The following is an 11,785-nucleotide window of genomic DNA, read 5'->3' on the forward strand; positions in this document are numbered from 1 at the left end:
AATGTTTTAATGGGTTTGTTTGGTTTTTAGATTGTGCACCACCCAGGGATTTTTTTTGTATGGGGCAGTATAGAAATGTAAGAAACAAATAAGTTAAAATAAGGATATAGGATGCTACTGCCTGCCGAGTCTGGCTCTTGGTCTGCCTAGCCCATTGCTGACTACACTGACTGGCATCAGCTCTCCAAAGTCCAAGGCAGATGTTCTTGCAGCCCTCTCCAAGGTGTGGGACAGAGTTATTTTCCAAACATACGCACCCAAAACCCTTTAACTGGAGGGATTAGACCCTGGTTCAGTCCCCGTCTCCACGAAAAACATAACTGAGTTCCGTCTTCCCTAGTAAGGTGTGTGAACTGCATTTCAGTGATGTGAATACGCCCTTGGTTAAGCCAGTCAGTGCAATTTAAGGGGCAGGGAAAGGAATCTGGGAAAAATGGATCTCTCTTCTACGCACACACACACACACACACACACACACACACACACACACACACACTCTGCAGTTGTCTCACGTGCACTCCAGGTCAGTCAAAGAACAGCGTGGGTGGAAGCATCTGACATTTTGCAACCTCTTTGGAGTCCCCAGCTCTGCATTTGGACACCCACCCAGCCACCCTTCTTTCTTACAGAAGACCCTCATAGCCTTCTCCAGACTATGATCCTTAAATCCAGGCTATTGATTCAAGCCTTCATACCCACAGCAGCCTTTGGTATGAAAGTGAAGCCAAAATTGATCTCATTTTCATGCAGTTCTTCCCTGTATTTCGGTTATGGGTGAGACCCCGAATGGACTTGTCTACCCAGGCTGGCAGCGGCTTCTCCAAGGTTGCAGGCAGGAGTCTCTCTCAGCCTGATCTGGAGATGCTGCCAGGGATTGTGGTACCACTGAGTTAAGGTCCTTCCCCATACAGAATTATAAAAAGCTACCTTATCCTGAGTCAGACCCTTGGTGCATCCAGCTTAGTATTGTCTGCTCTGACAGGCAGTGTCTTTCTCAGGTTTCAGGGCAGGAGCTTTTCCCAGCAGTCCCTGGAGATGCTGCCACCGACTGAACCTAGGACCTTCTGCATGCAAAACAGGTACTCTATGTCTGAACTATATCACCAAGCAGCCCCAAAGGATAGAGGTTTGATACTTCCATTGCCTGTATTTGGGCATAGGGAATTGGGGGCAGTGAGGGCATTTGCGATCTTTCATGCGCCCAGTTTAGCAGGGAACATCCTGTCCATGTGCTGGGAAAAGAGAACACCATCTCTGTCCAGGGTGCTGAATTTTAATTTCCTATCGCAAGGCAATCCAGTATTGAGGCATGAAACGTGGTGTGGGTTAGGGAACCAACTTTTACAATGGCATTCAGATTCTCAGGTCAAAAGAGGGAAGGGAGGGGAAATCGGATGTCTCCCCCTCCCTATCCCCAGAGCTCCCACCAGTACGTGATGGATGGCGTCCCTTCTCTCGCAGAATGTTCACAACAGCCCTGTGAGGGAAGCCACGCCGGAGTGATACGCCAGTGGGTTGGCCGCAGGTCAAGGAGGCTCCATTCGGTCGTTGGCAGAAGGGGTTGCTTGCTAAAGGCCTGAGGAGGGTTTCGGGGGCTCCAGGAAAGGTGTGGGAGTTAATGGCCTCCGGAGGTGGGGTGTCGGGATTCTGCGGCCTCTTCAGTTCTGCAAAGGAGGAGAGAATAAAGGAGCTGCATTTAGCACAATGCAGAGAGCAGACAGCGTTTCTGGGTGTGTGTGTGTGTGTGTGTGTGTGTGTGTGTGTGTGTGTGTGTGTGTGTGTTACATGTAAAGCAAAAACTTTATTTTATTTTATTTTAAGCAAGACAATTATAGCATGGGAAGGTAAGTGAAGACCTTCCCCCACCCCACACTCCCTCCATCCTGCAAGCTGCCCCCTCCAGAAAAGTCTCCAGGTCTTAACCCAGAAGTTTCTCAAGCGTGGGTCCCTAGATGGTGTTGGACGGACAACTACTTCAATCATTCCTTGCCACTTTTGGCAGGGGATGATGGGAGTTGTAGTCTGCCACGGGACACCCAAGTTTTGAGAACCTCTCTACCCTGTTACGGCGGCCGCAGTCTCCTCCTGGCTCTTACCCTGTTCCTGTTGCAGCCGAGGCCACTGGATGAGCCCAGCCTGTCCAGCCTTTGGCCAAAGCAGTTTGAAAGCCTGCTGCGGGGTGAGTGGAAGAGCGCCCCCAGCCTCCTCTTCGCTGCCGCTTGGGCCCCCTCTGGGGGCTGCCAGCTGCCGCGTCCGAGGGCGCCTTCGCTGGGGGGCCTTCCGTACCCGCCGTCCCAAGAAGCCAGCGTTTGGGAAGCCTCTCCGCCCTCTTCCTCGTTCCCTTCGTTAAAGCTTTGGCTGGGCCCCGATTCCCTTTCTTCCTGCTCGAGTTTGTCTTCCAAACGCTCCAGGAGGGCCTGGGAGGGTGAGAAAAAGAAGAGACAGTTGTGATTCACGGAGGGGCCAGAGTCCGCTTGCACAGAAGTAAGTCTTGTAGTCAGTGGGGCATGGAACATAGCAGGCTGCCTCCTACTGAGTCAGACCCTCGGTCCGTCTAGTTCAGTATCGCCTACTCTGACTGGCAGCAGCTCTCCGTTGAAAGGCAGGAGTCCCTTCCAGCCCTAGCGAGAGATGCTGCCAAGGAGTAAACCTGGGGCCTTCTGTATGCAAAGCAGATGCTCTTAACCACTGAGCTACGACTCCTAATATGAATACAAACACGGCAGTATTTATATACCACTTTTCAACCAAAGTTTCCAAATCAATTTGCATAGATGTTAATAAATAAAGATGGCTCCCTGTCATGCAAAGGGGCTCAGAATCTAAAACACACACACCAGAAGATAGACCCTAGCAGCAGCCACTGGAGGGATGCTGTGCTGGGGACGGAGAGGGCCAGTTGCTCCCCCCCTGCTAAATATAACAGAATCACCTCTTTTTAAAAAGGTGCCTCTTAGCTCATTCAGCATGGACCAAGTAAGGCCACTGGTCCATCTACCTCAGTATTGTCTGCACTGACTGGTAGCAGCTCTCCAAGGTTTCAGGCAGATGTCCATCCCAGCCATACCTGGAGATGCTGCCAGGGATTGAACCTGGGACCTTCTGCATGCAAGCCACAGTTCTACCACTGAGCTACAGCCCCATGCCCTAAGGGGAATATCTTACAGCCCTCACATGTAGTCACCCATCCAAATGCAGACCAAGGTAGGCCCTGCTTAGCAAAGGAGACAATTTGTGCTCCTTACCACCAGATCGGCTCTCCTCAATTTTGTACCCCCAAGCAAAAGTCGTTAGGTGCAGGCTGAGAGAGTTCAGTTAGTGCTTAACGGCTATGCTACGCTATTTCTGGATTTTTGCACACATTTGTGACCAGTGAATCAGTCAACTCAGATCAAACAAAGACTTTCCTTATCCCCTAAACAGACAGACAGACAGACAAAAAACCAACCCGCAATACTTTTTGAGGTCCGTTCACACATTCAGCCGCATGTCACTAAGAGCTGAGTAATCTCATAGCTTGAATGTGTGAATCCACACACGAAATGCAGAGCTCTTCTCTGCCATCTCTCCTACCTTGAAGTCTCCCAGTTCTGAATCGTAGACAGGATGGGCATCGACTCTATCGTGGAGTTGACTGGCAAAGAACAGAATGAGGAGGAGGAGAGGGAGAATGGAACCCATGATGCTGTGCACGCCCTGGCTTTCTCTGGGCTTCTCTTCTGCCTCTCTGCTGGTTCCTTCCTCCTGGCGTACCCCTTCTTTATACCCACTGGACCAGCCCTGGTAATGCCCAAGGAATGAAGCCCATGCATGCCGTCACCCGTCCATGATAAGAGATCTGAGATGCAGCAAGCTGGCAGAAGATTCCCTTTTAAAGCTATCTGTGCCCTCCCTTGACTGTCGCCAGGATGGCGGGAGAGTCCTCCGTTTTGCTTAAACTGGAACGACAACGTGGACACCCGTGATACATTCCTGTTGACTCATCTCAAGAGGTTTCACACTTCCAAGGTGTGAGAGAAGCTCCGAACCATCTCTGTTTATCTCTCCCAGGAACTGCTTCTGCAGTTCGTTTGCTACTTTCTCCATGGAATATAATGCACAGACAAAATAGGCAGCAAACACATGTTCTGGTGATGCATCCCAGTTGCCATGTAGTGGCCCAGTTCCTCATGCCGGCTTCCCCAAAGGATGGAAAGTTCAGAGCTGGCTTTTGCAGCCTCTGCTCCTGTTGTCCTGTTTTTCTAATCCTCTGCTTATTTACTAATGTAGAAGTTGAGTGGATGTAATGGAAGCGCAGGAGTAAAAAAAGCTTTTTTTCCAAAAAGCTTTCGGCAAAGTTCCTCATCAAAGACTCCTGAGGACACTTAGCAGTCATGGGATAAGGGGACAAGTCCATGTGTGGATTGCTAACTGGTTGAAAGACAGGAGACAGAGAGTAGGGATAAATGGAAAGTTTTCACAATGGAGGGAAGTAAGAAGTGGGGTCCCCCAGGGATCTGTACTGGGACCGATGCTTTTTAATGTATTCATAAATGATCTAGAAGCAGGGGGTAAGCAGCGAGGTGGCCAAATTTGCAGATGATACCAAACTCTTTTGGGTAATGAAATCCAAAACGGATTGTGAGGAGCTCCAAAAGGAGCTCTCCAAACTGGGGGAGTGGGCGACAAAATGGCAAATGCGCTTCAATGTTGGCAAGTGTAAAGTGATGCACATTGGGACAAAAAACCCCAACTTCAAGTATACGCTGATGGGATCTGAGCTGTTGGTGATTGACCAGGAGAGGGATCTTGGGGTCCTGGCAGACAGCTCGTTGAAAGTGTCGACTCAATGTGCAGCAGCTGTGAAAAAGGCCAATTCCATGCCGGGGATCATTAGGAAGGGTATTGAAAATAAAACGGCTAATATTATAATGCCCTTATACGAAACTATGGTGCGACCACACTTGGAGTACTGAGTACAATTCTGGTCACCACATCTAAAAAAGGACATTGTAGAACTGGAAAAGATGCAGAAGAGGGCAACCAAGATGATCAGGGGCCTAGAGCACCTTTCCTATGAGGCAAGGCTACAACCCCTGGGGCTATTTAGTTTAGAAAAAAGACGACTGTGGGGAAACATGATAGAGGTCTATAAAGTCATGCATGGTGTGGAGAAAGGGGAGAGAGAGGAATTCTTCTCCCTCTCACATCTCACTAGAACCAGGGGTCATCCCATGAAATTGATTGCCAGGAAATCTAGGACCAACAAACGGAAGTACTTTTTCACTCAACGCATAATCAACTTGTGGAATTCTCTGCCACAAGATGTGGTGACAGCCAAGAACCTGGACGGCTTGAAGAGGGGCTTGGATCACTTCATGGAGGAGAGGTCTATCAACGGCTACTAGTCAGAGGGCTACAGGCCACCTCCAGCCTCAAAGGCACGATGCCTCTCAATCCCAGTTGCAGGGGAGCAACAGCAGGAGAGAGGGCATGCACATACCTCTTGCCTGTGGGCTCCCCAGAGGCATCTGGTGGGCCACTGTGTGAAACAGGATGCTGGACTAATGGGCCTCCTTGGGCCTGATCCAGCACGGCTGCTCTTATATTCTTATGTTCTTATGATAGCTGCCTTATACTGAGTCAGACCATTGGTCCATCTAGCTTTTTTGACTGGCAATGATTCTCTAGGATTCCAGACAGGAATCTTTCCCAGCCCTACCAGGAAATGCTCCCAAGGACTGAATCTGGGACCTTGTATAAATGTTCTAGCCCTAAGCTAGGCCCCACCCCTGCCTTCTGTTCATGATGTGCTCTTTTCTAATAACTGCTTATTTACCAATGTAAAAGTTGAGCAGGCATAACAGAGGTGCAGAAGCAAGCACACAGGTAGGCCATGCTAGTCTCAAAGAAACTGGTCTTGTGGTAGCAAGCATTACTTGTCCCCTTAGCTAAGCAGGGTCCACCCTGGTTGCATATGAATGGGAGACTTGATGTGTGAGCGCTGCAAGATATTCCCCTGGATGGAGCTGCTCTGGGAAGAGCAGAAGGTTCCACATTCCCTCCCTGGCAGCATCTCCAAGATGGGGCTGAGAGAGACTCCTGCCTGCATTCTTGGAGAAGCCACTGCCAGTCTGTGAAGACAATACTGAGCTAGATGGACCAATGGTCTGACTCAGTATATGGCAGCTTCCTATGTCCCCTGGCAACCCTTCATAGAGCTCCCAGGGGTCATGTTTGACCACTGTTTGACCAGCTCAAGTCTGATCGTCCCTGTAGGCTTGTTTTGGATGAAGATATGCCGCTTAGATCTCTTCCGCTTCTGTGGTGAGTAGCGTAGAAGTGTAGATGGCCTTCTATTCCTTCATTCTAGGAACTGTTTGTCTAGGGTTGACCTGTCCTGTACTGATTTTAACGGATTTCTGCAACCAAGAAAAATAAAGGGGGCACCCCATGGGTTGCCCCTCTGCTACAAAAAATCCTACTTGGCACTGCTCAAGGTGCTGCATACTGCATTGTTTTGCAACCCTCACAACAACCCTATAAGGTAGCACACTGGAGAGAACAGCTCAGCTTCAAGCAAATTCACAGCAGAGGTGCGTTTCGGAATGGGGTCTTCCTGATATGTCGCTCACTCATTTAATTGCAGTGGCACAGCACCTCTCTGAGAGTCAAAGTACTCTGCACATTCTCAAAGGAGCTCTGTTTTTTTATTAGCATCTTTCAAGTCTGAGCCATGGCATTGAAAACTAACTTTGGGCAGGAACCCTGTGAGCTGAAGGTTCTACTTTAGGCTTTCTTGCTCGGTTGGGCAGTGTGGTTCAGTGGTTAGTGTTGAATAAATCCAGTCTGGATCAAGGACCTGGACAACTAGCACCTGCTACCTGATCTTTTGCTAACTAAAAAGGACTCCTGAATTCTTGGGGCTTTTGAACATAGAAGACCATTGGCCAAACTTCCAATATTTATACTGGTTTGATCAATCTGGAGGCTTTATATGTGGATGAGAAATCATGTTTTGGAGTCCTTTCCTACATTTTAAAAACAATAATCCTTGCAAGGAGAAAACTGGTGCAGCAAAGATCCCACTGAGGCACTGGATTTTTACTTGCAAGCATGCATATTTGTGTGTGTGTTTACATGGAGAGCTTTTTAAATTAAAAAATGGCATCTTCCACCTGCTGACTGATGTGCAGCAGGTCATTTTATTGCCATTTAGTGGCTGTGTAAAAACCCAGCCTTGGTTTCAGCCTCAGACCGTGGGGTTCTTGGCTACAGTCCCGGGTCTCCTAACAATCTGGGTCTGGAAAGAGAGAGAGGTTTATGGCCCAGCTCTGCCAATCTGATTGGGCAACCTTGAGCCTCAGTTTCCCAAGCCTGTAAAGGCGAGAGAATGATGTATCTGGGAAGACTGCAAACCCGAAGGGAACACAGAGTAACGCCACAAGAATGACGAAGGGGAGCACAGAATAACAGCGGCTAGTAAGGTCTGTGAAAGGAAGAAGTGGGGACAGAATTCAACCCTCTCCTAAAGATGAGAGCGGGTGGATTCTGTTGAGAGAGCTCACTGTGTACTACGGCTTCCAGCATGGACTCGCTGGGAGGCAAGTCCTATTATTAGCCTATGGGATTCCCTGCCACAAGATATGTTGATGGCTGCCAGTTGGGACGGCTTCAAAGGGGATTAGCCAGATTCATGGAGGAGAATGCATGGTGGGGATGTATTCTGGAATTTAACCATTTTGACAGGGACACGATTTAATAGTTTGAATTAACATCATTGCTTCAAATATCGTTGCTTAACATGATAAAGACTTACAACTTTAGGGAGGTTTGAATACAATTTCCGAATGTCATGTTTGAAATGTGTGTTTAACAAGCAAGAAATTGTAATTTTTTTAAAATACACATTAAGCAATGATGTTAAGTATTAGCGTTCCATATATTTGACACCCTGCCTTACCCCGCTAAAGCCCTTAAAATTTAGCCATTTCCATAAATGTGAACCTAGCAAGCATATTCACACTATGATGATATAAACTTGTATAGGAAGCTGCCATATACTGAGTCAGACCCTTGGTCCATCTAGCTCAGTATTGTTTACACTGACTGGCAGCGGCTCTCCAAAGTTTCAGGCAGGAGTATCTCTAAATCCTGGAGATGCCAGGGACCTCTCTGCTCTTCCACTGAGCTAGCCCCATGGAGGGATATCTTACAGTGTTCACAAGTAGTCACCCATGCAAATGCAAACCAAAGTGGACCCTGCGTAGGACCATTCACGGTCTCTTCCACAAAAACTTGATCCTTGGTCTTTTGGGGGTTGTTTTTTGCAAGCAATCTGAGTAAAGAGAATTGCTTCAGAAATTCTTCCCTGTGCATGGGATATGTTTCCATGCTAGCAGAGATTGGATTCCGGAGAAACTTGGAAATGTGGACTAGAAGCTTGTTTAGGCTGCCTGCTTGCATGAGTGTTTCTGGCCATGCAAATTGCCCTCATATTCAGTACTGGTCCCATTTGCTAAGCCTGGTCCACCCTGGTTTGCATTTGAAAGGGAGGCTACATGTAAGCACTGTAAGATATTCCCCTCAGGGGATGGGGCCGCTCTGGGAAGAGCACCTGCAGGTTTGCATGCAGAAGGTTCCAAGTTCCCTCCCTGGCAACATCTCCAGGATAGGGCTGGGAAAGACTCCTGCCTGCAACCTTGGAGAAGCCGCTGCCAGTCTGTGTAGACAATACCGAGTTAGACGGACTAATGGTCTGACTCGGCATATGGCAGCTTCCGATGTCATTTTGGCTTCAGGAAAAAGAACAAACAGGCTTTCGTTTAATCCAACAAGACGAGAGAGAAGCAAATCTGACACAAGGAAAAGGAGCTAACGTGTTTTTATTTCAAGCATGGTCGCTGTGTGGAAAGTAAGAAAGGTTCTTTTTTAAAAAGAAAAGGAGAAGAAGAAAAAAACCAACCAACAAAAGAGGTCAAATAAATAAGTTAATAAATAAATAAATAGGCAGAACATCCCCATCCATTCCAGGGGCTTCTAGAAGTATCTTCGGAAATCTGCTTGCTGTCAAAAGATAGGATCCTTTTTTCTTTTTAGGGTGGTGTGATGGAAGGCCCGTTTTTAATACCTCCTGGCCCCTAGAATTAAGGGTAAAAAAGCTGTTAGAGGAGTTGGTGCCTGGAGGGAGGGAGAGAGAGAGAAAACAGACAGAGTGAACTACCTCCTCCAAAACACCCCAGAGAGATCTCCAGCTACCCAGCCAATGCGAGACATCAATTATTAGCATAACAAAAGGAATTGCTTGCTGGAAACCTTCGCAATATTTATCTAAACAGGCCGGCCAGTCTCAAATCTTTCTGAAGTCTGGCAGGGAGGCAGAGGAGGGAGAAGCAGCGTATCTGGGACCTTGTAAGCATGCCTGGTCTCTGTAAATAGAACAAAGACTTCAGAAATCTCCAGCCTCGACTCCCTCACCCAATCTCGGACAGTCCATGGCAGCTTCCTATGTGCCCAAGTGTGCATTATTCATTGTGAAGCACTGATTGCTGTGCAGCCTTGCTACAGCAGACCAGGCGAAACTCGAAGAGGGGCTCACCTTTGCATCCCATGCCGCTCACAGACCCGATCCTGTCCAACCTCCGTCCAAAGCAGCCGGATCCTTGTAGGTTTTTTGGAGCCTGGAGGCCTCTCATCCTCTTGAGCAGGGAACTTCTGTCGGAGGGGAAAGGACCCGACTCCACCTGGGTCTCGGACTGCTGGTTTTCGCTGATGTCAGAGGGCTCTGCCATTCTCCCTCTCTGGGTTTCAAGTTCCTCAAGCTCAGGATTGCTCGGCAGACCTTCCATCAGGGAGAATTTTTCCTCCAGCCTCTCCAGAAGTTCCTGGAATTAAAAGAGAAGAGGATGTCAGTCTCCTTTACCGACAAATTTTCCTTCGAACCCTGTTCTCTTTCTAGGTTTCAGTCAGTTTATCTTTTCTTTGTAGGGTTCCTGTCCCTTTTGGAAACACAACCAGTGCAGCTTCCTGGCGGAGAAATCCAGTGGGGAGAAACTCTACCTGTTGAATTTCGACACGAATCTACGTAAGTGTCTGCCATCCCAAAATTTGCTCCCAAAATTGAGTCTGGTTCACCTTCTGATAATGTGGCATTTTCAAACTGTGCAAATCCCATACAGATAAAAACCTAACACCGAGTGAGTCCAGTTCTTTTCTGCGGGGAGAAACTCTACCTGTCAAATTTTGACACGATTCCATGTAAGCGGCTACGATCCCAAAATTCGCTCCCAAATTTGTGTCATGCAGACAAAAACCTAACACAGACTGAGTCCAGTTATTTTTTTCTTCTGCTGTCACAACTAAGTGAGGTGAATCACATAAACTGATGGTTTGGGGAAATTGTTTAGGATACTGAAGTCTAATTCCTATCACTGGCTTTGGCTGCCTTTTGAGTAATCATTCTATGAAGCCTAGTATGGTGTGGGGGCTAAATCCACTCCCCTGCCTGCATCATGGCCCCACCCAATCCAAATGAGAGTCCCTGCGGTTGCTTTCTGGAAAAGGTCACCAGGGATCCAGTCATGGAATTTCTACATCACGCCAAGCTGAGCTGTCAACCATTCAAATATTTCTATACTTTTTAGAAGTCTTCAAGCCAAGTGGCCACCAACACAAGTTGGGGCAGTGAATCCCAGAATAATGCTATTAATCTTGAGTCTTGAGTTGCATAGGAGCATAGGAAACTGCCTTATGCTGAGTCAGACTCTTGGTCCAAATAGCTCAGTCTTGCCTACTCTGACTGGCAGCAACTCTCCAGGGCTTCAGGCAGGAGTCTCTCCCAGCCCTTCCTGGAGATGCTGTCAGGGACCGAACCAGGGGCCTCCTGCATTCAAAGCAGCTGCCCTTCCACTGACCTACAGCCCCATCCCCTAAGGGGAATGTCTAACAGCAGACAGTGCTCATGTGTCGTCACCCATCCAAATGCAAACCAAGGTGAGCCCTGCTTCGCAAAGGCTCACTACCCCAAAACCAGCTCTCTTGCCCTACGAGCTGATGTGAAATAGTCTACTGTTTTCTTTTTAAAAAGTCCCCAAGCCGAGCGGCCTCCATCACAAGACGGGGCAGTGCATCCCAGAACAAGGCTGTGCGCCTTAAGTCCTAAGCTTCCAACGCCCGCGTTCCTTACCTCCATGCTGGCTAGCTCCTTGGCAGGGCTGAGGCTGTCCACAGGGTGGGCCCTGGTGTGCTGGAAGCAGAGCAGCAGCAGCAGAGAGAAGCTGGCGAGAAATGACCCCTTAGCGTCCATGCCGTCGGATTGACTCTGGCGAGAGAGAAGAAGGCCTGTGAGAAAGCAAGTCTTGTTCAGAGGAGTGTCTGCCTTCCCGTGTGTTCTCCGCCCTGTGCTGCTTTCCCCGTCTCCTGGCCGGGCTTATATACCCTCCGGGTGTGAGCCCCTGCTTCCTTAGGTTATCAGCGGAATTATCTGGGGCACATTCCAGCCCCCTCTCTGGCATGCCGCTCCTGCGAGAGAAGATTCCCTTTATTAGGTGTCATTAGGCAGCTGCTAGTCACAAGCCAATGATTTCATGCCGCCTGCCCTTGCCGCTGATACTGGGGCAGCGCGGAGATTACACGGCCCCTGGCGGAAATTCTTGGCGGTTTTTGCTTCGAGAGGTTCCCAAGCCGATGGCACACTGTTCAGGGAGGATCCTGAAAAGCCCTGAGAAACGCAACGGGGGGGAAATCGCCTTGTATAGGAAAAGGGACAGAGGCAGCATCCGATGATATGGGGTCTCTGGAGTGGCTG

The 11,785-nt window shown here is 48.7% G+C and overlaps 2 protein-coding genes across 2 annotated transcripts; both read right to left on the reverse strand.

Moving 5' to 3' along the window:
* Positions 1-1,257: 1,257 nt before the first annotated feature.
* On the reverse strand, positions 1,258-3,787 carry LOC128338374 (natriuretic peptides A-like). Its single transcript, XM_053280686.1, has 3 exons — positions 3,574-3,787; positions 2,097-2,417; positions 1,258-1,664 (listed from the first exon to the last, which is right to left on the reverse strand). Exons 1-3 carry the CDS (start codon positions 3,679-3,681, stop codon positions 1,659-1,661), a joined length of 435 nt encoding a protein of 144 aa, XP_053136661.1. The 5' UTR covers positions 3,682-3,787; the 3' UTR covers positions 1,258-1,658.
* A 5,060-nt stretch (positions 3,788-8,847) lies between these two features.
* Positions 8,848-11,395, reverse strand: LOC128338375 (natriuretic peptides A-like). Its single transcript, XM_053280687.1, has 3 exons — positions 11,165-11,395; positions 9,578-9,863; positions 8,848-9,119 (listed from the first exon to the last, which is right to left on the reverse strand). Exons 1-3 carry the CDS (start codon positions 11,282-11,284, stop codon positions 9,103-9,105), a joined length of 423 nt encoding a protein of 140 aa, XP_053136662.1. The 5' UTR covers positions 11,285-11,395; the 3' UTR covers positions 8,848-9,102.
* Positions 11,396-11,785: the final 390 nt, after the last annotated feature.

Source organism: Hemicordylus capensis, chromosome 16 (assembly GCF_027244095.1).
Source record: "Hemicordylus capensis ecotype Gifberg chromosome 16, rHemCap1.1.pri, whole genome shotgun sequence".
Taxonomy (NCBI): Eukaryota; Metazoa; Chordata; class Lepidosauria; order Squamata; family Cordylidae; genus Hemicordylus; species Hemicordylus capensis.